This window comes from Rhinoderma darwinii, chromosome 6 (genome assembly GCF_050947455.1).
Source record: "Rhinoderma darwinii isolate aRhiDar2 chromosome 6, aRhiDar2.hap1, whole genome shotgun sequence".
In the NCBI taxonomy this organism is placed as follows: domain Eukaryota; kingdom Metazoa; phylum Chordata; class Amphibia; order Anura; family Rhinodermatidae; genus Rhinoderma; species Rhinoderma darwinii.
The window spans coordinates 36,404,924-36,429,269 of NC_134692.1; the positions used below are offsets into that span (position 1 = coordinate 36,404,924).

General features: G+C 42.4%; 1 protein-coding gene across 1 annotated transcript in view; it reads right to left on the minus strand.

Annotated features, from left to right (window-relative positions):
* Window positions 1-13,019, minus strand: part of NFE2L2 (NFE2 like bZIP transcription factor 2) — a 30,972-nt gene extending 17,953 nt beyond the window's left edge. Inside the window, exon 1 of the mRNA XM_075829508.1 lies at window positions 12,794-13,019. Coding sequence (XP_075685623.1) covers window positions 12,794-12,835 — 42 coding nt within the window. The 5' untranslated portion in view covers window positions 12,836-13,019. The remainder of the gene's footprint in view (window positions 1-12,793) is intronic.
* Between the last annotated feature and the right edge of the window lie 11,327 nt (window positions 13,020-24,346).

The window sequence follows — 24,346 nt, forward strand, 5'->3', positions numbered from 1 at the left end:
GGCAAGAGAGTCTGGTCATGTTTACAAATAATTAATGGTAGCACAAAACAAGATTAAAAAAACACAAATAAAAAAAAAAAATATTATTTTAAAATATTAAATATTATTTATTTTTTAAATAAAATTGGGCGCAATGTTTATTAATGGTAACATTAAAATGTAAATCAAATAATTTAATAACAAATAACTGTTAAAAGCACCACTCAATAAATAAGCTGGGAGACTATACCCCATCTAAAAAAAACATTGCGACAAGATTGGGAATTATTAAACACAAGGGAGGGCGGACGGGTAGCTGGTCCTGGAGATCTTGAAAAACTGGCACCGAACAACAAACCCAAATACCAAAACCCGGTAATTAAATAAAAAAATAATGTAACTGTGCTACCATGTGTCCCTCAAGCAAATGCTCTGGGGGGCCCCGGACATTGTTGAAAACTTGTGTATGTGATGTCACAGGAGGCGTCACTGATAAATTACAGTATAAAAGACAGTATGACAGCATGAACTCAGATATAGATTATGTTATCATTGGCAAAGTATATTAGGAATCATCCAGTAGATTCCGCATTATGGAGGTCAAATAGGGAGAGTTTAATATAAGGAACTGAGAAGATGACTTCATAGGTTGTCCAGTTTCAAAGAAGGGGGATTTTCATGACGCCATGGGCCACAAGCCATTCAATTCCCCTTTTTAAGAATTTCCCAAAAATAACTACAATTCAATAAATATAAGCTACAGTTTCTTTAAAATTATGGGATAAAGCGGAAGTCAACATAGACTGCACATGTACCCGCTATACATTACACCAAGCTATTATACAATTACACTAGACTGGCAGGCCTAGATTGGCACTATGGCAAGTCTGCCATTTGTCACATGTGCCTAATACTATGAGTAGAAATGAACTGAGCTCCCCAGTCTGCCGAGCCTGAAAAAAAACAACCACACCAATCAATAGGTTTATGTCAAAGTCCCGACTCAGACCTGTATCTTGTGCTATACGGTTCTAGTCATAAAACCATTAACGCTTGGCAGTATATTATCTTTATGACAAAATGTTATTTTACAAGAACAGGAAAGCTGCTTATTACTTACACAAAGATCTAACTCCATCCTCCGATGGCTTCTTAATTCTTAAGGCTGGAATTACAGTAACGATTTAGCCCGTAATGTCCCAGTAGTTTTCCTCTCGGAGACTTGGGTGTTCTGTCACACGTACTAAATGAATTGGATGAGATTGGAAGTTGCTCCTAACAGTCCCACTTTTTGGCATGGCTTGAAACTTGTTTCTTCAAGGAGGCCTATGTCCACAAACCCATAGTCCATAAACAACCTGATCTGGTACCAGATATCTCTACTCTTTGTGCTCAACTAACTACCCGTATCCCATCAATCTGCATATTATAGCTTTATTTATAATAACCCAACACATGGGGAAATTAGCACCATGTGCCTAGTGTGCCACTCCTCCTATTCCATTAGATAAACAGCGCCACTTTTGTCAATGGGCTGTGTCTGGTATTGCAAATCAGTGATGGTTCCAGCTTGCAGACCACTACTAATAGACACAGTAACAAACTTCAGACATTTTATAGAAACATGTTTAATAGGGTTGTCCGGTTCTTTAAAATTGATGACCTATACTTCGGATATGCCATCAATGTTAGATATGGGGGGGGGGGCTGTGCCTGGTATCGCAGGTACTGCCGCTACTAACAGTACGAAGCTTCGCCTGGTAAGCAATGAAGGGGATGCAGCAGTCGCCAGAGCCCCTTTAAACAGCTGATCGGCGGGGATGCCAAGAGTCGGACCCACACCAATCTAATAAGAATTATGATTATATGGGGGGCAAAATGACACAGGTCAGTTAATGAGGTTCGATAGATCTATTTGTATTGCCAACATACACATCCCCGTGTAGGTTATTTACATTGTTTTCTGTGGTCAGAGCAATGTCCATCAAATACACATTAGAACTATAGAAATGATTAGAAAAAGTGTTTGCAGCCTGTGGACAAAGTCTTATGAAGCCATTCTACGTATGTGAATACGGACAGATTCCATATATAATATAACTACTTTCTCCTGGAGAGCTGTACATGCAGCGGGTCCACTCTAATCAAATACGCAGAATTGTGCAATCTGACTAACGTTACATTATGAGGCTGATAAATCCAGATGTAGTCAGAAAAAGAAAAGAAAAAGCTGCCCTTGGCAGGAGGAGTGGAGGGGAAGTGCTGGTTGCGCAAGAGTCTCAGCAGTCCCAACAACTCCCCGCTGTGCAGAGTACAGTAGAGCTCACACGCACAGGAACAGGGATCCTACAAGGGGACTACGGACATCCAACAAGCAGCGACACAATATCCTCATATGTTCATCTTTTCCAGATAGACACGGCTCAGAGGAAAACTATATTCTTAATTCCCCACTGGCAACTAGTTCTATAAACACCTACATAAAATATACATTTCCAGATATTGTACACCACTGTCATGCACGTATTGTTATACAGTACAGGGTCCAAAAGTTATTACAGAGTAACAATTCTATTCCGGGTTAATTCCAATGATACATTGTGGAATGTAAAAAGACTAGGGCCCCACTAAGGCTTCGTTCACATCTACGACGATGTTTCGTTCATGGGTTCCGTTGGAGCTTTTCATCAGGGGAACCCATGAAAGGAATCCAAACTGAAACAAACGGAAACCATAGGTTTCCGTTTGCATCACCATTGGTTCCAATGGTGACGGATCCGGTGCAAACGGTTTCCGTTTGTCACCGTTGTTTAAGGGTTTCGTCGTTTTGATGGAATGAATAGAGCAGTCGACTACGGTATGGATTCTGACAACAGTGACAAACGTAAACCATTTGCACCGGATTAGGAAGTGTTCACATCACCGATGCCCTTCCGTTGAGGGGTTCCGTCGGGTTAACCCCTCAATGGAAAGGCAACTGGAAACCTAAGCTTCTGTTTGCATCACCATTGATTTTAATGGTGACAGAAACGTTGCTAAAGGTTTCCGTTTGTCAACGTTGTGACAGGGTTCCATTGTTTTGACGGAATAGCGCAGTCGACTCCGACGAAACCCCTCAACGGAAGGGCAACGGCGATGTGAACACACCCTTAGGCCCGTTTCACACCTGTGTTGGTGATTTCATTGTTCTGCCCCGTCAGAGTAGCAGAACAATGAAAATACCACAAGCTCCGGGTTCCATGGTACATCGGACATGATCGGCCCCTGACGCAACCCATTGACTTTAATGGGTTCCGACGGGTTTCTGTCAGGGTGTCTGTGATTTTACCGGAAATAGTGCAGCATGCTGCACTATAGTTTCTGGATGCATATAGATTATAGAGTTTGACCAATTTGTAAATATTGCCATAGATAATATTTATGTCTATGGTGATGATCAAGGTGTTTTATATCAATAGGAAACTTTACAGGTTTACATTTTATTTATTTATTTTTTTTACACCCAAAAAATATTTTCCATGCATTTTGTATAAGATATAGATATATATATATATATATATATATATATATATATATATATATATATATATATATATATATATATATGCGCATCTTAGCAGCCATTTACCACCAAGGGCAATCACTGTCTGCCTGGGACCAATCGGTGAGCATTATCAAAAGGAGTATAAAGTAAAAGTGTAGGAGTTCTCAATAGCAACCAATCAGATTCCAGCTCCGATTTATCAGAGGCAGTTTGTAAAATGAAAACCGTAACCTAATTGGTTGCTATGGGCAACTGCTTCACTTCTTCTCTGCACGATTTGTGATTAATCTTCCCCAATATGTGCAAGGCAAATCACTTCCCCCCCCCCCCCGGGGAAAAGAGCTCTATAATAACTACGTTTCTGTACAAAGTAAAAAATAAATAATTATGCCTTTTCATACCAGAAACTTACAACACCACATGTAGTTACCAAAAAAACAAACAAACAACTATATCTCAAAGCTCATGCCCTAAATGTATGTAGAGACCATACACAGATAATGTGGTTGCCCAGGGGACTAGAGGCTTGAAATGAACTGAGCCAGTGATGGCGTTGCCATGTGGACGTGACACCTCAACACTGGCATGTCATGTCACAGGCAGTATTGGGATAGCAGTGAGCGGTTATATATTAGTGACAGGATATATATATCTCTATCTATATATTCATTATAGAAAAAAAATAATCAACCTTTAAGCCTCATGCACAATATAGTTTGCTCCAGAATAGTTATTTCATGGGGAATACAATTATTTACTAGAACAGACATGTCAGGTGAAGTGACAGGTCTTCTTTGAAGATTAAAAAAAAAACATTGTTTGGGAAAACTCCTTGAAAAACATTTGAACTGGACAGATTTAATATTTATAGTTTAAAAAAAAAATCCCCCCCAAAATATAATCTTAAGAAATCACTACTAAAATAAAATTATTGGTTTCTCATACCTCCTGATGAAAGCGCAAACAACAACAAGAAATGTTTGCATCTAAAAGACATTTGTTTCACAATCCACGCCACCAGCAGACCGTGAAAAAGAGAATGCGTGGGACATGCCAGAAAGTGGTTTTGTGGGCAATCGCTTTATTTTAAATGGTGTATAGTGCTTTATGTAAATAAGAACTTATTATAATCTAATACAAAATTGCTACAACTTTCTAATGTACTTTGTGTATGTATTGCTAACCTTTATAAAGCTACCTGCTTGCTGTCGGTGAATGTAAACTTTCTTGTTTACATCCGGCGGCTGAAAATCCGTCCTGATCACTTTCAACTGACACAGGTTCCCTTCAGTCAGTTTGTTTTCAGCCTCTGGATGTAAAGGTTTCCATTTAATGACAGCAAGCAGAAATTTTGCGAATAGTGAAGTATCAATACACAAAGTATATTATAAAGTAGGCAACTACCTGTGTGCATCTATGGGCAGTTTAAAGCAGACAGTAAATATTACATCATGTGAAAGTTCAGCTCTGCCCGGGCCGGGGTGAGTGGCTGCCAGAGTATTGGGGTACTGGGCAAAAAAAAAAAAAAAAAAGTGTCAACTAGACTAATTCTCTGTAATACGAGGAGTGCACAGCAGGTAGCCATACACATTAGATAGTTGTTTGTTTTTTTTAGCCCTTTTTTTTTTTTAAGCAGATCCCCTTGAAAATGCAGGAGCCGCTGTGAACAATTTCCTATAATTTCACAAGATACTTCTCATAAAGGAAGCAAATGCCCAAAGAAAATTCCCCTTATATAATTGTGACATAGATATTATTAATTATTATGTACCAAGAGATAATGGTTGTGATTACAGTTCTCGTCAGTCTGAATAATACATGGAATTGTTCAGCAAGCTACACCATTTCTAATTGAGCGATCATTGCTTGTGGTCACAGTCAGAAGCGGGAAATTCCAAATTCCAGCTGATCAAGAGTTTGTAGAAAGAAGAAATGATCAGACACGATGCTAGCGCCTCACTACCAGCCGTCACCCGCAATACTAGCGCCTCACTACCAGCCGTCACCGCAATACTAGCGCCTCACTACCAGCTGTCACCCGCAATACTAGCGCCTCACTACCAGCTGTCACCGCAATACTAGCACCTCACTACCAGCTGTCACCCGCAATACTAGCGCCTCACTACCAGCTGTCACCGCAATACTAGCACCTCACTACCAGCTGTCACCCGCAATGCTAGCACCTCACTACCAGCTGTCACCCGCAATACTAGCACCTCACTACCAGCTGTCACCGCAATACTAGCACCTCACTACCAGCTGTCACCCGCAATACTAGCGCCTCACTACCAGCTGTCACCGCAATACTAGCACCTCACTACCAGCTGTCACCCGCAATACTAGCACCTCACTACCAGCTGTCACCCGCAATACTAGCGCCTCACTACCAGCCGTCACCCGCAATACTAGCGCCTCACTACCAGCCGTCACCGCAATACTAGCGCCTCACTACCAGCTGTCACCCGCAATACTAGCGCCTCACTACCAGCTGTCACCGCAATACTAGCACCTCACTACCAGCTGTCACCCGCAATACTAGCACCTCACTACCAGCTGTCACCGCAATACTAGCACCTCACTACCAGCTGTCACCCGCAATACTAGCACCTCACTACCAGCTGTCACCGCAATACTAGCACCTCACTACCAGCTGTCACCGCAATACTAGCGCCTCACTACCAGCCGTCACCCGCAATACTAGCACCTCACTACCAGCTGTCACCGCAATACTAGCACCTCACTACCAGCTGTCACCGCAATACTAGCACCTCACTACCAGCCGTCACCCGCAATACTAGCCTCACTAAAAGCCGTCACCCGCAATGCTAGCACCTTACTACCAGCCGTCACCGCAATACTAGCACCTCACTAAAAGCCGTCACCCGCAATGCTAGCACCTTACTACCAGCCGTCACCGCAATGCTAGCACCTCACTACCAGCCGTCACCCGCAATGCTAGCACCTCACTACCAGTTGCCACCCGCAATACTAGCGCCTCACTACCAGTTGTCACCCGCAATACTAGCGCCTCACTACCAGTTGTCACCTGCAATGCTAGCACCTCACTACCAGTCGTTACCAGCACCTCACTACCAGTTGTCACCCATTCAGTGATGACCAGTGACATTTATATTATACAACACTGAAAACACTTAACTTTGTGATGTGAAGGATCTAAAGCAGTGGTCTACAACCTGTGGCTCTCCAGTTGATGTGAAACCACAACTCCCAGCATGCCAGACAGCCAGAGTTGTAGTCTCAAAACGGCTTGAGATCCACAGGTTGTAGACCACTGCTCTAGAATATCCATTAAAAACTTCCTGTTGGTGAGGGCAGCGACTGTGTCCTTCATTCAATCAGCGCCAAGATGTTGCCACGACGGGAATAAAAAAAGATGCGAAAGCCAAAGTATCCACGGTTTATGTTTAGGGGTATTGTATAATGATAATGATCTGGATTCATTTCATTCTCCTTTTTCCTCATTTCCACCATGAAAATTTGTATGTATATAATCAGCTACCATACAAGTTGGCTACTAAAAGCTCAAAATGGCTTCTTGTGCCATGACTATTTTTCCATGTAACTTCTAAGACTCTGTGCCCACCATGGTTTATGCCCTACACTTGATGTAGCCACCGGGAAAACCTCCCGACGTATCCGTCAACAAAGACAATAATGGTATCTGTATAACGTATACGTCATGAGCTCTCATGACACCTTTTCACGACATATCCATTAAGCGGATGCCACTGGTAGGCATCTGTCACAGGCATCCTTTTATTGTATATGTCATAAATAGCTGTTGATAAGCTATGCCGTTAAACACGCAATATATACGTTAAATGGATGCCTATGAACAGTAAACTGGCACCGATAGATCATGGAGGTGCTGCTAATGTGAAAAACACTAACATTGGTTTCAAAAGAAGACATTATAAAGATGTGCACACCCATCATAAACATTACCATGATGGATGGGTGTGCGTGCACATCCTTAGGTGTTCTTTTGCAAGCAATATATACTATACAGTGGCATACGTCACCCATAGGCTTCCATGTTAAAAAAAAGAAATTCAAAATTAATACCGCGCTGTATACGTTTATTTGCAGGATCCCAGGGGATAAAAAAGCATAGTCTACTTTAAAAAGGAATAAAGACTTCTACTAGCCTGATGGAGGCTAAAAGGACACTCTTTTGGCCTCAGTTGTGCTAATGGAGCCCTATGGACATGTTTAAAGAGGCTCTGTCACCAGATTTTGCAACCCCTATCTGCTATTGCAGCAGATCAGCGCTGCAATGTAGATTACAGTAACGTTTTTATTTTTAAAAAACGAGCATTTTTGGCCAAGTTATGACCATTTTTGTAATTATGCAAATGAGGCTTGCAAAAGTCCAAGTGGGTGTGTTTAAAAGTAAAAGTCCAAGTGGGCGTGTATTATGTGCATACATCGGGGCGTTTTTAATACTTTTACTAGCTGGGCGCTGTGAAGAGAAGTAACATCCTCTTCTCTTCAGAACGCCCAGCTTCTGACAGTGCAGATCTGTGACGTCACTCACAGGTCCTGCATCGTGACGGCCACATCGGCAGCAGAGGCTACAGTTGATTCTGCAGGAGCATCAGCGTTTGCAGGTAAGATCGACTTACCTGCAAACGCTGATGCTGCTGCAGAATCAACTGTAGCCTCTGGTGCCGATGTGGCCGTCACGATGCAGGACCTGTGAGTGACGTCACAGATCTGCACTGTCACAAGCTGGGCGTTCTGAAGAGAAGAGGATGTTACTTCTCTTCACAGCGCCCAGCTAGTAAAAGTATTAAAAACGCCCCGATGTACGCACATAATACACGCCCACTTGGACTTTTGCAAGCCTCATTTGCATAACTACAAAAATGGTCATAACTTGGCCAAAAATGCTCGTTTTTTTAAAATAAAAACGTTACTGTAATCTACATTGCAGCGCCTATCTGCTGCAATAGCAGATAGGGGTTGCAAAATCTGGTGACAGAGCCTCTTTAACGTGTACGCCAGGAGTTTTCCAGATGTACATGCTAAAACGTAGAACCAAATCGTTATGTGAACAGAGCCTTAGAATCCAATTTGCAAAAACTGGGGCACCATACAAATAGATTTGAGTAATCAGCGGTGGAGTCCGACCATGGCTCAGCTATGAAGGAGGTGGGGGTGGAGGCCTGGCGCCAAATACATACATATAACATGCATGTAGCTCTACTAATCTCTGGGGAGGGAGGGCTCACATTTTTTGCGGCTGACTGAAGCACTTGATATGGGAAATCCCTTTATAGGTTTAGTTTCTGTTAGGGAAGGTTAGACACCTACTGTGATCCCAAAATGGGAAGAGGCTTTATTCACCCAATTTCGTCATGGACATTAGATTTTAGTCAGCGAGTCTTGACTGGATCCACCAACAGTCTAATACCTATTGGGGCTGGCAGGCAGCCCCCTAACATCTGCTAATGGGCCAGACAAGGTTTCCTGAGGTTGGATTTTTACCTGAGATATCTGGCAGCCACTTATCTCTTCTGCTCTTCGGGAATAATGTGGTTTAGCCAAGTAGAACACGCAAGCGGGATTGTCGGGGGCGATACCGCTCGCTATCTAATAAATCAGGTTAAGCATCTTCTGCTGATTACAACAGCCCCCCAGTCCTCAATCATTGTTGGGGCGAAAAGGAGCAGTCCAGGTGGAACAACCCCAAAACTTGTCCAAAGCACAAAATGTCTGTCTTCACTGCGTGTTTCATGATAATCTCCGGTGCAAACATTCATGTCTGGATTATTATAATTTATAAAAAAAATCTATCAATAAGAACGGTTCTTTCCAGAAGCGACTCAACAACACGATTCTCCTTCAAATAACCTTCAGACTGGTGACTGCAATAATATCAACATGTAGCATGAAGTCCTAGGTTATGTTTTAGATAAAATGAGGACCACTCCTATGTTACAGTTCAGGACTCAAAGCTAAACACATAGAACACAATAAGGATAAAAGATAAGAACGATAATAGACGAGAAGCATAATAGATAAGGAGCGGCTCTCAAGATTCTCCTATAACGAATGTGACACAAATTAAAGAGCAATTTCCCACAAAATCTAAAAAACACTGTGTGAATATAAAGCTGGTCATATACAGATCAAAGTTGCCTGAATTGGCGATTTTGACGGATCGCTTTAACATTTTATGCGAATGATCATTCGCGATGGCCGACGGATGTCTGCAGAAAAAGCGGTCATGTTGAATTTTTTGGGTCACTTTTTGGCTGGTAAAATTCTTGTATGGTATAAATCGATCAGTTACAGCCAATCGTTCGCCATTTTGTCCAACCGTATCTTGTTCTTTTTAAGCTTTTTTCTTTTTTAAAATGAGGTCTCTGATTTGCCAGTTTAGTCTAGCGTGTCAATGTTTGGATCATTCACACGAACGATCCGATGTACGATATAAAGGCCACATTGTGGCCAATCCTAATCTTACGTGTATGGCTGCCTTAAAGGGGTTGTCCAGAACTAAGAAATTGATGGCCTATCCTCAGGATAGGCAATCAATATCTGATCAGTCGGGGGTTCCGGCTCCCGGCACCCCCACCGATCAGCTGTCTTGAAGGGGCCGCAGCGCTTGTACGAGCACGGCTTCCCCTTCATTTCCTTTACTGCTCACACTGAGAATCGCCAACACACTTGTAGCGGGGGTTCGCAGTATTAGGGTATGTTCACACGATTAACGAAAAACGGCTGTAAAATACGGAGCTGTTTTCAAGGGAAAACAGACTGATTTTCAGACGTTTTTTTTATGCATCAAGCGTTTGATGCACTTTTTTACGGGGCGGTTTTTTACGCAGTTTTTAAAAATGGCCGCAAAAGAAACGCCCCGTGGGAACGGAACGCTGTTTTTCCCATTGACGTAAAATGGGCAGATGTTTGGACGCGTTCAGCCCCCGTATTTTCAGCCATTTTTCGGAGGGGTTTACAGCCCGAAATATGGCTGAAAATAGGCCGTGTGAACATAGCCTTACAGTCTTCTCCCATTAAGTGAATGAAAGATGGCTATAATACTCTGAACTGCCGCTACAAGTGTGTTGGCGATTCACAGTACGAGCAAATAAAGAATGAAGAGGAAGCTGCACTTATACGAGCGCTGCAGCCCTGATTGAGGAGGGAGACGGGAGTCGTCCCCAACCGATCAGATATTGATGGCCGATCCTTAAGATATGCCATCAATTTCTTAGGACTGGACAACCCCTTTAATTCCCTGAGTTGCCCCTCATATGTCAAGTTGTTTTAAAAAAAAAATCTAATACTGGGAAAGTAGGATGTCAACCAATATGGCCACCATTACAACGCCTGAAGGGTTTCACACTCAGCTCTCCTAGACTGCTAAAATGGAACTCTGCTTAGTTATACAATGACACCGCTACTGCTCCTCTATTAATAAATATCTAAGCAAATTTATTGTGCAGAACGGGATGACAACTAATGCGCAAAGCGTAACGGCAGAAACAGCTTTCCTGGAAATAAACATAAGCTGGAAATAATTTTTTGCAACTTTTTTCATCAATCCAAATAAAGGCATACAAATATTATGAAATCGACCTGCAACACAAAGCATATTATATCTTTGGGATGATAGAATATAGGTCTCTAGATCCCATAAGAACGTTTACACAGCAGGACACTTCATTGTAAGTTACTTTTGACTGGTCCCCCTGACCCCCCCTAAGGATCCCCCTGGTGACCGTGCACATTCAGTTGTCTAGGAGAGAACATGCAAACCATAGATCACCAGTGTGGAGACCAGGGATCGCTGAGCGTTCCTCTTCTAAGAGGAGGAGAACCAAGAAAACATTAACCACATTGGTGTTTATCTCATTTAATATTACACAACTGCTTGGTTGCCCTTTGATGGCCCATAGAGAACTTACAAAACACTAAACCCTCTGTGTTACAACAACCGGGAATAGGGCGACTCTGGTCTAACAAAATATTAGAAACTTTTTAACTTTTAGATTTCCACAAATATCTGGATATTCTTAAATTTTGACCTATCTGAAAAATAAAGTTGGCCTAAAAATTTAAGTCTATGGTGACAAGATGAGGGGTCCCAACTATCTCTTCCTATAGTCAGAAAATGTATCGGACAAAAAAAATTCTCAGCCGTTCATTATTGTCCCCGGAACGGTGGCGTTTCTCAAGGAACAGTTGCAAATTTCTCAAAGTGAACAGTCCAGATATGATCATGGCCAAATCTTCGCATCTACGAGGACCTTGTAAGAAGTACAAACATCAAATCCAACCTTGACCCTCATCGCAGAACTCCATGTGATGTCACAACCCTGCGCTTATCTTAGGACAATGTTGCATCAGCGCTTAAGTAACTGCACAGAATTGCTGGAAAGTTCATCCAGACTGATCACCGCTTGGGTTCAGGAAGGAAACCTTTCCCTTTTAGAGCGGATCGTCTCATGTCTTGTGGTCACCTCTACCTATCCTATACCTGAACATGTGTATTTTTTATACTATGAGGTTCTACAGCATCTGGGATCACAAGAAAATCCAACCAGTTGCGCCCTGACACCTGGAACTTGCAGTTCCACGACTTTCAATGCGCTTTCCCTGGCAGACACCTTATTATTTCCATTGTGATCTTCCTCTTCTTCCAGCTGAAGAACAGGAAGCTGCGACGTCACTCCCTGAGATCAACTCCTGACAACAGGCTGATAAAAGTATGTGACCCCCCCCCCCTTGTAAAAGCGATCAGTAGATCCATGGATCACATGACCAGTCTGCCAGCAGCAGCTCTCTATGGGTCAGCGGATCACTAGTCACTGGGGCCTCGTTGAATAGATTTAACAATATCCAATATTTTTTCGCATGTTTAAAATTAACAAAGTGTCCAGATTAATTGCGACAATTAAAACTTTTTCCACACTTGTCTATAGCAAATCCACGGCTAATATGTAGCACAGTAAATTATTGTTCGCAAACCGCCATGTCACGGACAGATAATTATAGCGGTCATCGATCATTTTTTTTTTTTTTACAGGTGTCCAATACATAAATCCAAATTATTGAGAGGACTGTTGTTTTTGCACCAGATAGAATCATTATTACTCGTATGGTGCTGGCTGTTTCGGCCGATGAATAGTCGGCCAGCTTTACATAACCGGGCTCCATCTGCTCCTGCCCCCAACCAGCTCCCCTGCAGACCGTGACACCAAGGTGACATCCCGGCACCGCCCCCTGGTGTCTCCTCACCTGCTGTGACTGCTTAGCGGGGGGTAACTCTATTTCCATCATGATGGCCCCTGGTCCCGGCCGGGTATATCCTCCGTGAAGTTGTCGCAGTATGTCCTGGTGTGCCGCGCGCCCCCCCTCCCGTTGCTCTTCCGGGAGCGGCGACTCTCACTCCGTTCTCAGGACCGTCCTAAGTGATATGACGGGAAAGTCCTGCTCAACACAGTCAAAGTCGACGGAGGAGCCACCAATGAGATTCTCCTAATCACGCCCACTGAGGATGACGCAAAACATCACGATGCAGCAGGCAGAGGCAATTGTCGCCCACCGCCCTTCAACCACGCCTCCGACCACGCCTCCGACCTTAACCCTTATAATGCCAGAGTTGTAGTGCACTCCAAGGGCTCCTTATAGTTTCCTTTTCTTCCTGCTATTTAAAGTTCATATTCCTCTAAGTAAATATGTCTGCATCTGTAACACTTCTGATCTGATCCATAAAGTTGTGTTACTGTTGACATATATACGTATATATATATATATATATATATATATATATATATATATATATATATATATATATATATATATATACTGAGCTTGGTTTTGTGCTGTGTGTGTGTGTGTGTGTGTGTGTGTGTGTGTGTGCATGTATATATACGTAAATACAGCACTAGAACCAAGCTCAGTACATATATACAACACCAGAACCAAGCTCAGTACATATATACAGCACCAGAATCAAGCTCAGTACATAAATACAGCAGCAGAATCAAGCTCAGTACATAAATACAGTACCAGAACTGAGCTCAGTACATATATACAGCACCAGAACAAAGCTCATTACATATATACAGCACCAGAACAAAGCTCAGTACATAAATACAGTACCAGAACAAAGCTCAGTACATATATACAACACCAGAACAAAGCCCAGTACATATATACAACACCAGAACCAAGCTCATACATATATACAGCACCAGAACAAAGCTCAGTACATATATACAGCATCAGAACCAAGCTCAGTACATAAATACAGTACCGGAAACCAATCTCAGTACATATATACATCACCAGAATCAAGCTCATAACATATACACCGCACCAGAACCAAGCTCAGTACATAAATACAGTACCAAAACAAAGCTCAGTACATATATACATCCCCAGAACCAAGCTCAGTACATATATACAGCACCAGAACAAAGCTCAGTAAATAAATACAGCACCAGCACCAAGCTCAATGAATAAAAACAGCCCCAGAACCAAGCTCAGTACATATATACATTATCAGAACAAAGCTCATTACATAAATACAGCACCAGAACAAAGCTCAGTACATAAATACAGTACTGGAACAAATCTCAGTACATATATACATCACCGGAATCAAGCTCATAACATATACACCGCACCAGAACATAAATACAACACCAGAACAAAGCTCAGTATAGTACATAAATACAGCACCAGAACAAAGCTCAGTACATAAATACAGTACCAGAACGAAGCACAGTACATATATACATCCCCAAAACCAAGCTCAGTACATATATACAGCACCAGAACCAAGCTCAGTAAATACAGCACCAGTACCAAGCTCAATACATAAATACAGCCCCAGAACCAAGCTCAGTACATATATACATCACCAGAATTAAGCTCATAACATATACACCACACCAGAACCAAGCTCAGTACATAAATACAGCACCAGAACAAAGCTCAGTACATAAATACAGTACCAGAACCAAGCTCATTACATATATACATCCCCAGAACCAAGCTCAGTACATATATACAGCACCAGAACCAAGCTCAGTAAATAAATACAGCACCAGAACAAAGCTCAGTACATATATACAGCCACAGAACCAAGCTCAATACATATATACAACACTAGAACAAATACAGCTCAATTTAGTGCAACCCCTGTCGTATAGGTTTGTAAACTACAGCTCCCAGCATGCCCCGAACAATGGTGAGGATATGCTGGGAGATGCTGTTTCACAAAAAAAAAATCATACCACCCATCATTTCGCTGCAGATTATACAGTGAGGCAGAATAAATATTTACATTAAGTGATTCACCGGTGACGTCTCAGATTCTAGTTCTTTTTCTCTTTTCTTCTCCCTCTGGTCCAGACCTCTGTGATGGATTTCTTCCGGCCACGACCCATTTCTGCAGTTTTCCGCTCAGATGTCTTCAGCTTCTCACTTTTAAAACATTTCTGCACCTATAAACGAAGATAAAATTCTCAAAACCTCTAAACATAATAGCGCCATACACTGCACCTCTAACTATAATAGCGCTATACACTTTGTCCCTGATTATAATAGTACCATACACTGTATCCCACACACACACACACACACACACACCGTGCCCCCTGTAGATAGTGCCCCCATAGCCCCCTGTAGACAGTGACCCCATAGAGCCTCTGTAGATAGTGCCCTACATAGAAGCCCCTGTAGATAGTGCCCCACATACAGCCCTCTGGAGATAATGCCCACGTATGGACTCCAGAGCTGGAAGGCAATAGTGCTAACCACTGAGCCACCGTGCTGCCCTACATATAGCTTCTCCTACAGATAGTGCTCCACATATAGCCCACCTCTCTAGATAGTGCCTCACATATAGCCAACCCCTGTAGACAGTGCACTAAATATAGCCCCCTGTAGATAGTGCCCCACAGGTAACCCACCCCTGTATATAGTGTCCCACATATAGCACACCCCTGTAGATAGTGCCCTACAAATAGCTCCCCCTATAGATAGTGCTACACATATAGCCCACCTCTGTTGATAGTGCCCCCACTGTAGATAATGCCACTCACAGTTTTAGTAGAAAGAAAAAAAAACCTTTACATATTCACCCTGATCCCGTTCCCATGCCGTCCGGTGTCAATGTCAGAAGAGAGCAGGTCTGCTGGAGCTGAACGATGCAAGCGGCGCATCGTTGAAAGGCGCTGATTGGCAGGGCAGAATGACTTGCCCCTTCAATCAGTGCCTTTCAACCATGGAAGCGTCGTTGAAAAGCGCTGATTGGCGGGGCAAGTCATTTTGCCCACGCCAATCAGCGTGATTCTAAGGCGTTGAATGGTTGGGCATGTATTTGTACCTGCGTGCTATTGACGCAGTTACAATTACTGTAAGAGGAGATGGCTGTCGCTAGCACCGGTGCCCCCTCCGGTGCTAGCGACGCCACTGGGCATGAGGGCCAATGCCGCCCGGCCCAAAATGTTAGAGGCTCGGTGGTGCGGGCCCCGTAGTAGCGTCGCTACCGCTGTAGCAGCCATGACGGCTGCTAGCGGCGCCACTGGGCATATGGGGGGGCATTGACATACAGTGGTAGTTACGCCACTTGTTTTGGAATGGAATTGGAAAAAACTGCAATTCCTGCATTGTTTTTTGAGATTGGCTGTTAGGGTGTCTGCCATGCAGTAAAATCTACATGTTAACTTTATTATGCGGGTGAATACAATTACGGTGATACCAAATTTTTATAGTTTTTTATGATGTACTACTCTTACAAAGAAAAAAACAATTTGCATTGTGATTTTTTTGTGATATGGTGTTCATTCAGCTGATTAAATAACGTGATATTTTAATAGTTCTGACTTTTACGCCACAATAACAATTATGTGTATTGTGCTATTTACTAGATTTCTGGCAGGGCTTAATAAGAGAAGACCTGGAGACCTTCATTAGGCCCCCAGACTGCGATGACAACAAATGTCACGCTGCGAAAGCAACGCGCAGGTGCCAATGGGCTGACGGAGAGGGCTGATCCCCTTTTTCTAGTGGCTTAGATGGCGTGGTCACTATTGACTGCGTCATCCAAGTGGTTAAAAAGCCGGGATCGGAGTTATCTCCGATCCTGGTCATTGAAGTGAGTTGACAGCTGTAATATACATTTGACACCCGCTGAATATGCAGCGAGCTCAGATTTGAGCCCGCTCCATACTCCTCCTTGGCGGCTATGACGTACAGTTACACCATATGTTGCCACGGGGTCAAAGGTTTTTCTTTAATATTTGGAAACTCGACTAAATGCGCTTTTCATTTGCGTTTCATAGCGCTAAAAGGCTTTTTTTTATTTATTGAAAGGGGTAGTTTCATTACAGACAACCCATTTCATATTAATGTCGTTGCGACGATCAGCTGATTTGCTTGAGGAATCTGTGGCCAGCCAGTCATTTCCCCTATATTCAGATGATTGGCTGTTTATGTAATACATGGACATCTCCAACCTGCCAAAGTGGGTTCCACAGTCTGGCTCAAGGAAAGGAGCCCCCTTTATGACACCAATATGCCTTAATAGGGCATATAGACAGGGTTTGCCTTCCTGGGACAACCCTTTTAAAGGGGTTTTCCAGTCCCTAAAAATTGATGGCCTATTCTCAGGATAGGCCATCAATAGCTGATGGTTCGGGGTCCGACTCCCGGGACACCCACCGATCAGGTGTTTTGAAGTGGGTGCTGCGCTCCTGAGGATAGGCCATCAATTTTTAGGGACTGGAAAACCCCTTTAAGTCCTACTCAATTATCTTTGCAAATGTTTGGCTTATGCACATAACTGTATTTGGGATCCATGTTGTATACACAGCCCATAATATTCTAAAGGGCCCTGTCGTATTTCTTTGTGCCTCCTAATTTTAACATGGTGTCCGTGAGAAAAAAAAAGATCATGGCTTGCTCCATCACGCGTCATTTCACAGACAGTATTCTCCCCTAAAATGATTGCTTCTAGGGAAAAAAAAACCGTGGTATATGGAGGCACCACACTGACTGCAATACATGCTTGTATTGCAGACCTGAACCGCAGACTGTCTCTATGTACCCTAGCACCTCATGTTCAGGAGGCCTAACCTGTGACAGTACCCTCCAAGCCCTATATTGTAGAAGCCATGGTTTCATATATCCTACTAATGAAGGTTAATGTAATGGCTGCACCCGTGGCTGCTTCTCCTGGTTCCTGCCGAATACTTACCTGTCCCCGGAGTCCCATCCACCCCTCTGGTCCATCATGCAAGCAGTTTCTCCCGCCACTGCTCTCCTCCAGGTACTGTGCCCCTCTCTAGTGCGCGTGTACTGACCCCTCCGCCCTTAAAAGGGCCATTGTGCGCCAAACCGCCCAGCTTTACAGGGTATATTAGATACTCTCTCCCTTCAGTATGGGCCTGAGCAATTAGGTTCCTTAGCGTTTCTATTGTGTCCCTTAGCTTATTTCTATCTAGTATTCTGTTCTTGACCGAGCTAGACCACCTTTTTATGTCTGCTGCCTGCCTTGACCTCTGCCCATATACTGACTACTATTGTACGCTGCCAGCCCAGACCTCCGCTTGACTATCCATTTACGACTGTTCTCCACCTACACTGGCCTTCGCTTGTCTGACTACGTTTCTGTCTTGATCCCGTCATCTCCAGTCCTGCCTAGTCATCTGTTGCTAATGGCAACTACTCCTGGGGTAGCCACCTGGGAAATCCTTGCAGCAAAGTCCTGATCCCTGTACAGGGGTTAAAGAGTGAACACCAGGAATTTTCTTAGACTCTGCTACTGGATTTCGTCCAAGCCAAGTCCGTTGCAACTCGGTGGGTCCACACCAGCTGCTACAGGTACATAACAGCAGTATGTTTGGTATAAATAGGTCTGTGGACAATTATCCGGATGCATAATTGGCCACAAAGACTGAAGGAACACATTACGTGTCTCTGTCCACTATTCTAAATTAAAGATTGCCCCCTTTTTGGAGTCAGCCCAGGAGAGGAAAATGGACCACATTAACACTAATAGATCTTGAGTTTATCTCGGGCCTTGGAATACAGAGAAATATCATTATGGAGAAGTACTGTTAGCAGCGTTCTTCATTCCGAAATATTTTGAGGAACTTTCTCCTAAACCAAATACAAAAAAACTTTACTGACCCCGCTTGACTTGTCTGCTTGTTTAGTCTGATCAGCAGATACACCAACATTAACTTTAACCTACTCGTGGTAAAAAAGCATGCCAAAGTGTGCAGCAATAACAGGTCACTGGAGTTTTCCTTAGGTATAAAATTTTCTGTATCCTTTCAATATTCCAGTCAAGTGTAATAAATGGCTTGGCTCCGTGCAGGCTACATTTTCACTGTGCAAGAAACAGGAAAAGAAATACTGAATGCTCTAGATTTATAGATAGAGAAATCTAAGACTGTCAGCTTACATAATAATGGGTTTGATAACCTACTTACGTGAAATACTATGGACCCGCCGAAAATGTACAAAAAAAATCCTTGTCCATATAAAAGCTTCCTGTTTCATGAATATAATGCCGACAATTACAGAAGTGCCTGATCTACTGTAATTCTTAGGGCTTGTCCACACACAACAGAATTGCTGCAGAAAATTTCTGCAGCAATTCCGTTGAAAGTTAAAGGCTTTCCCCTGCGGCAAAAACGCACCATTTCCTGCGTTTTTTATGGCAAAAAATGTGCGGAAATTTTGGTGTTTTTCCCAATGTTAGGAGATGGTGACATCTCCTGAAAAACGCAGCAATTCTGCACACTTTCTGTAGCAGGAATTGACACGCTGCGGTCCGAAAAATAAGCACCGCAGGTCAATTTCGGCTCGGAAATTTACGCAGCATGTGGATGAGATTTGTTAAATCTTATCCACTATGCTGCTACTGTATTCAGCTGCGTTTTTTCCATCTGAAATTCCGGCCGGAAATATGTGGCAATTCCGATAGGTGTGGACAAGCCCTTAGGTTGGATTCACACGAACGTGATTTGCGTCCATGCAGCCCGCGTGGTTTTCACGCGGGTCGCACGGACCTATGCAAGTCTATGGGGCAGTGCAGACTGTTCGTGAGTTTTGCGCAGCGTGAGTCCGCTGCGTAAAACTCACGACATGTTCTATATTTCGGCGTTTTTCGCGCATCACGCACCCATTGAAGTCAATGGGTGCGTGAAAATCACGCGTACCACACGGAAGCACTTCCGTGGGACGCGCGTGATTCGCACAACAGCAGTAAGAGGCATCTAACTGCCAATGATGTTGACATAAGTCAGATGAACGGGGGCTAAGTACTGTAGTGGGGAGTTCCAAACAAAAGTATCAGCCAAAAGTGGGTCCCGACCTCAGAAAGTTTAGGAAACACTGCTCTAGATCAATGAAAAATGCAAATATGAGAGATTGTGTCAGACTGGCATGTCTTGAGCTCAACAGAGGAATTGATTCTGGGGCTTATAAAAATCAGCTTCAAATGTCTTTTGCTGAACTTTTGGGGCCCATTATTTTGTCAGACCTTAGGCCCACTGTGGGATTCTCTGGTTTTCTGTTGGGACAGTTTATTTATTTATTGTTCTCTTAGAACACTTCCCCTAAAATGAAAAAAAAGAAAAAAGGTTCCTAAATTGACATTTCTTAAAGCGTACCTATTGCATCGGTTGACTTTTCAGAGAATAAACTGTCATGTGTGTAAATGAGGATTAACACTATTTCTGCCCATTATATGCTGTATTCAGAGCCTAGATGCTATCATGTTTTTCATACACAGGACACATAGGGAAGAGAACATCCTGGCCCACCTTCTCTTTGTAGCACACCCTTATTAGGGTATATTCACACAGAGTTTTTTGCAGGCAGAATTCCTTCAGGAATTTTGAGGCATAATTTGACCTGCCTGCACTCTCTTTGCGGCGTTTTTTGCTGCGATTTGTGGCTATTAATGCCGCAGGAAAAAGACGCAGCGAAAACCGCTTTCTCTGCCTCCCATTGATGTCAATGGGAGGTCAGAGACAGAAACACCTGAAGAAAGAGCATGAAGCTTCGTTTTCCCATTGAAATCAAAGGGAGGCGATTTTGGACGTCTTTTTGCATGTTTTCTGAGTCAAAAACAGCGGCAAAAAACTCAGTGTGAACTAAGTCTTAGAAGCAGAGTGGAAATTATACAGCAGTAATGAGCAGTGTAGCTCAGAATCCATTACCAAGGTGACATATAAATCTTACCAGCAGCCTGTGTATGTCTCTTCTTCTCTCCCCCCTCCTCCCCCATGAGCTTCTATGGGCAGCAACTGTGCATGCGTGTCTCTCTCTACTCCTGCTCCCCCTCCCCACTTCATAGACTTCTATGGGCAGCAGTTTCTGTGTGTGTGTCTCTCTATGCACCCTCCTCCTGTTCCTCCCCTCTACATAGACGTCTATGGGCAGCAGCAGCGTCTGTGTGTCTCTCTCTCTGCTCCCTCCACCGGCTATACCCTTCCCTCTACATAGAATTCTATGGCCAGCAGCATCTGTGTTTCTCTTACTGGACCCTCCTCCTGCTCCCTCCTCTCCTCAGGTAGACTATTAGATTAGCATCAGTTGCTTGAAAAGTTAGTGTCTATTTAATATGACTGCATTCTTAAGCTGAAAGAAGAAGAGGGAAAAAGCCCATTTAATTACACTAACAACTATACATGAATCTATCCATATAAGATGATGAAATAAATCGTTGCAAACTGCTCCTGCAAATCCGCCCCGATCTGTGCAAAGTTCATCTCAAAGTGTATCCTTTTACGATAAAGGGATTGAGAAATGGAAACACTTTTTATAAAACAAAGGTTAACCATGAAATTCTGTCTTATCTTTAGCAGAAAATTACATAAAATATTGTTTTATCTTTATATTATGTGTCAGTACAGGCTTCCTGTGTCCCAGGAAAACAAACATAAGTAATAATGTGTGATACCAATCTTTGTGTAACATTACACAATCAAACACATGCTCCATTAAAAACCTAGCAGTCTAGCCAAGTTTACATCCTTACTGTAAAATTTACCAAAATTCTACATTGTCTAATATTTTAGATGATAAGCTGAATTTTTGAGCTGTCAGGAAACTAAAAACTGAAAAATCCCTGTGCTCTGGCAGTCCATATGTTACATGGACAGCCATTCATCTGACCGCTGCTTCCCCCAGTAAAATCAGTTGTTTTTTCATAATTGCAGTGGTGGCTCCCATATTAAAAGGGTTATCTCTCATGAGACAACACCTTTAAGGGACTTAGTGCGGGAACATCGGGACTTTCAAACATCCTAAAACAGATGTCATCCTAAGCAGGTGCCTAAGATAAGCGCGCAGCTGAGGCTATTAGCGTCATCTGCGCTAAAGGCTCTAACAGAGGCACCTGTGGAAGATGCATTCCCCTAATGCTGTATGCATTCCCATAAGTGCACACCAGAGGCAGAGGGACTTAAAGAGGCTCTGTCACCACATTATAAGTGGCCTATCTCCTACATAATGTGATCGGTGCTGTAATGTAGATTACAGCAGTGTTTTTTATTTAGAAAAACGATCATTTTTAATGGAGTTATGACCTATTTTAGCTTTATGCTAATGAGTTTCTTAATGGACAACTGGGCGTGTTTTACTTTTTGACCAAGTGGGCGTTGTGGAGAGAAGTGTATGACGCTGACCAATCAGTGACCAATCAGCGTCATACACTTCTCCCCATTCATTTACACAGCACATAGTGATCTTACTAGATCACTATGTGCAGCCACATACACACACTATAACGTTACTCAAGTGTCCTGACAGTGAATATACATTACCTCCAGCCAGGACGTGATGTCTATTCAGAATCCTGACACTTCTGTAGTGTCTGTGTGAGATTGGTTAGTGGTCGTGCAGTCTCGAATTTCTACACAGCTGTGGATTACCGTAATTTGTATAACTATGCTATTTTCTTGCTTAATATTTTTGTATGTTATGTGTTGTTTTTAAACAAGCTCACTAGTTCAGCTTTTGTATCAATTTATATTGCTTTGATACCTTTTTCATGTTTTATCACGCTATAATAAGATGTATATGCCAGTCTCATTATCTTAATGAGATTGATTATGTATATTGGATACACACTATATAAACCACTGATTATGCATGTATCACTATGCTTGAAAAAGGTCCCAATATGGGACGGAAACGATGCACTTGCCATGTTGGCACAATAAACCATAGTTTTTTCATTTTTACTACTGGAGTGCTGCAGGATTTATTTCTCTGATATGTATATATATATATATATATATATATATATATATATATATATATATATATATATATATATATATTTATTATATTTATTATATATATATATATATATATATATATATATATATATATATATATATATATATATATATATATATAAATGAAGTTATATATACCGTTCAGCCATAGCTGTGTGAAGTCATTGAAAGGAAAGGTTGGGGTGGGGGCTGGTGCAGATTTAGAATTTGGGATAGGCTTCTGAATTTGTGCATGTTCAGCTATGTAGTGGGTGTAACTCGTGGGTGTAACTGTTACTAAAGTGTAAGTGGACAGAATAAAAGTATAAATGAAGAGATATATGTAGAAGAACATGCTGAAAAGACACTAAATTACGAGGGAACATTTCACATGTATTCCCATTGTTTTATGTTTCATATACTACCTGTTCTTACAAGGTAACGCCACACAATATGCACAGCTCTCTTATTAATCTGTTATTTTATACCGGTCTACCTTCACATCTGCTATAATTTTTAGTTAGGGTATGTTCACATGCTTAGCAATAAACATCTGAAAATACAGAGATATTTTCAAGGGAAAACAGTTCCAGATATTCAGAAGTTTTTTAAGCAACTTGCGTTTTTCGCTGCTTTTTTTACGGCCATTTTTAGAGCTGTTTTTCTACAGAGTCAATGAAAAACGGCTCCAAAACTGGCTCAAGTAGTGACATGCACTTCTTCTTTTTTGCAGGCGTTTTTTACACGGCCGTTTTTCAAAACTGCTGCGTAAAAAAACTCCCCGTCAGAACAGAACGTCGTATTTCCCATTGAAATCAATGGGCAGATGTTTGGAGGGCCATTTACGGACCGAAAAACGGGTGAAAATAAGCTGTGTGCACATACCCTAACAGCTACTCTATTTCTTAAATGGTGGCAACATCATCCATCACAAGTCTACTTTCATAACATAGACCAGTGCTCTCCAACCTGTGGCTCTTCAGCTGTTGTGGAACTACAACTCCCAGAACGCCCTGTGAGGTCATGCTGGGAATTGTAGTTTTACAACAGCTGGCGAGCCACCAGTTACAGAACAATGATATAGACTATGCACAAAGCAGATATTGTACTATAGCAAAGATGAACACGATGTTGCTGTTTCCTGCTTCTACACCCCACCATAATAGATCAAGAGGTCCATGGGTTGTTTAAGCTGTTCCCTAATATATTATGGCCTGATTGACCTTTGGTGAGTCAACACTTAAAAGGGTTTTTACAGGTTTTGAAAATACCTCTCAAAGAGCCAAAAACACAGAAATAATACGTTTTTTCATATACCTACGTACCTTTCCAATTCTGCTTTATTCCCTTCGGCCAACCCCTATGTTCACTTTTCTGTGTAATGAGCATTGATTGACTTCTGCGGTCACGTTTATTCGTTTATTCACTAATGATCACCAGCCCTCCTGTGTTAGGAACCTGTCAAACCACTCCTCATAAGTGCCCATGCACAGGGCCGTGTGCACAGAGCCTGAACGGCAGTGCACCGAGCCATATTATG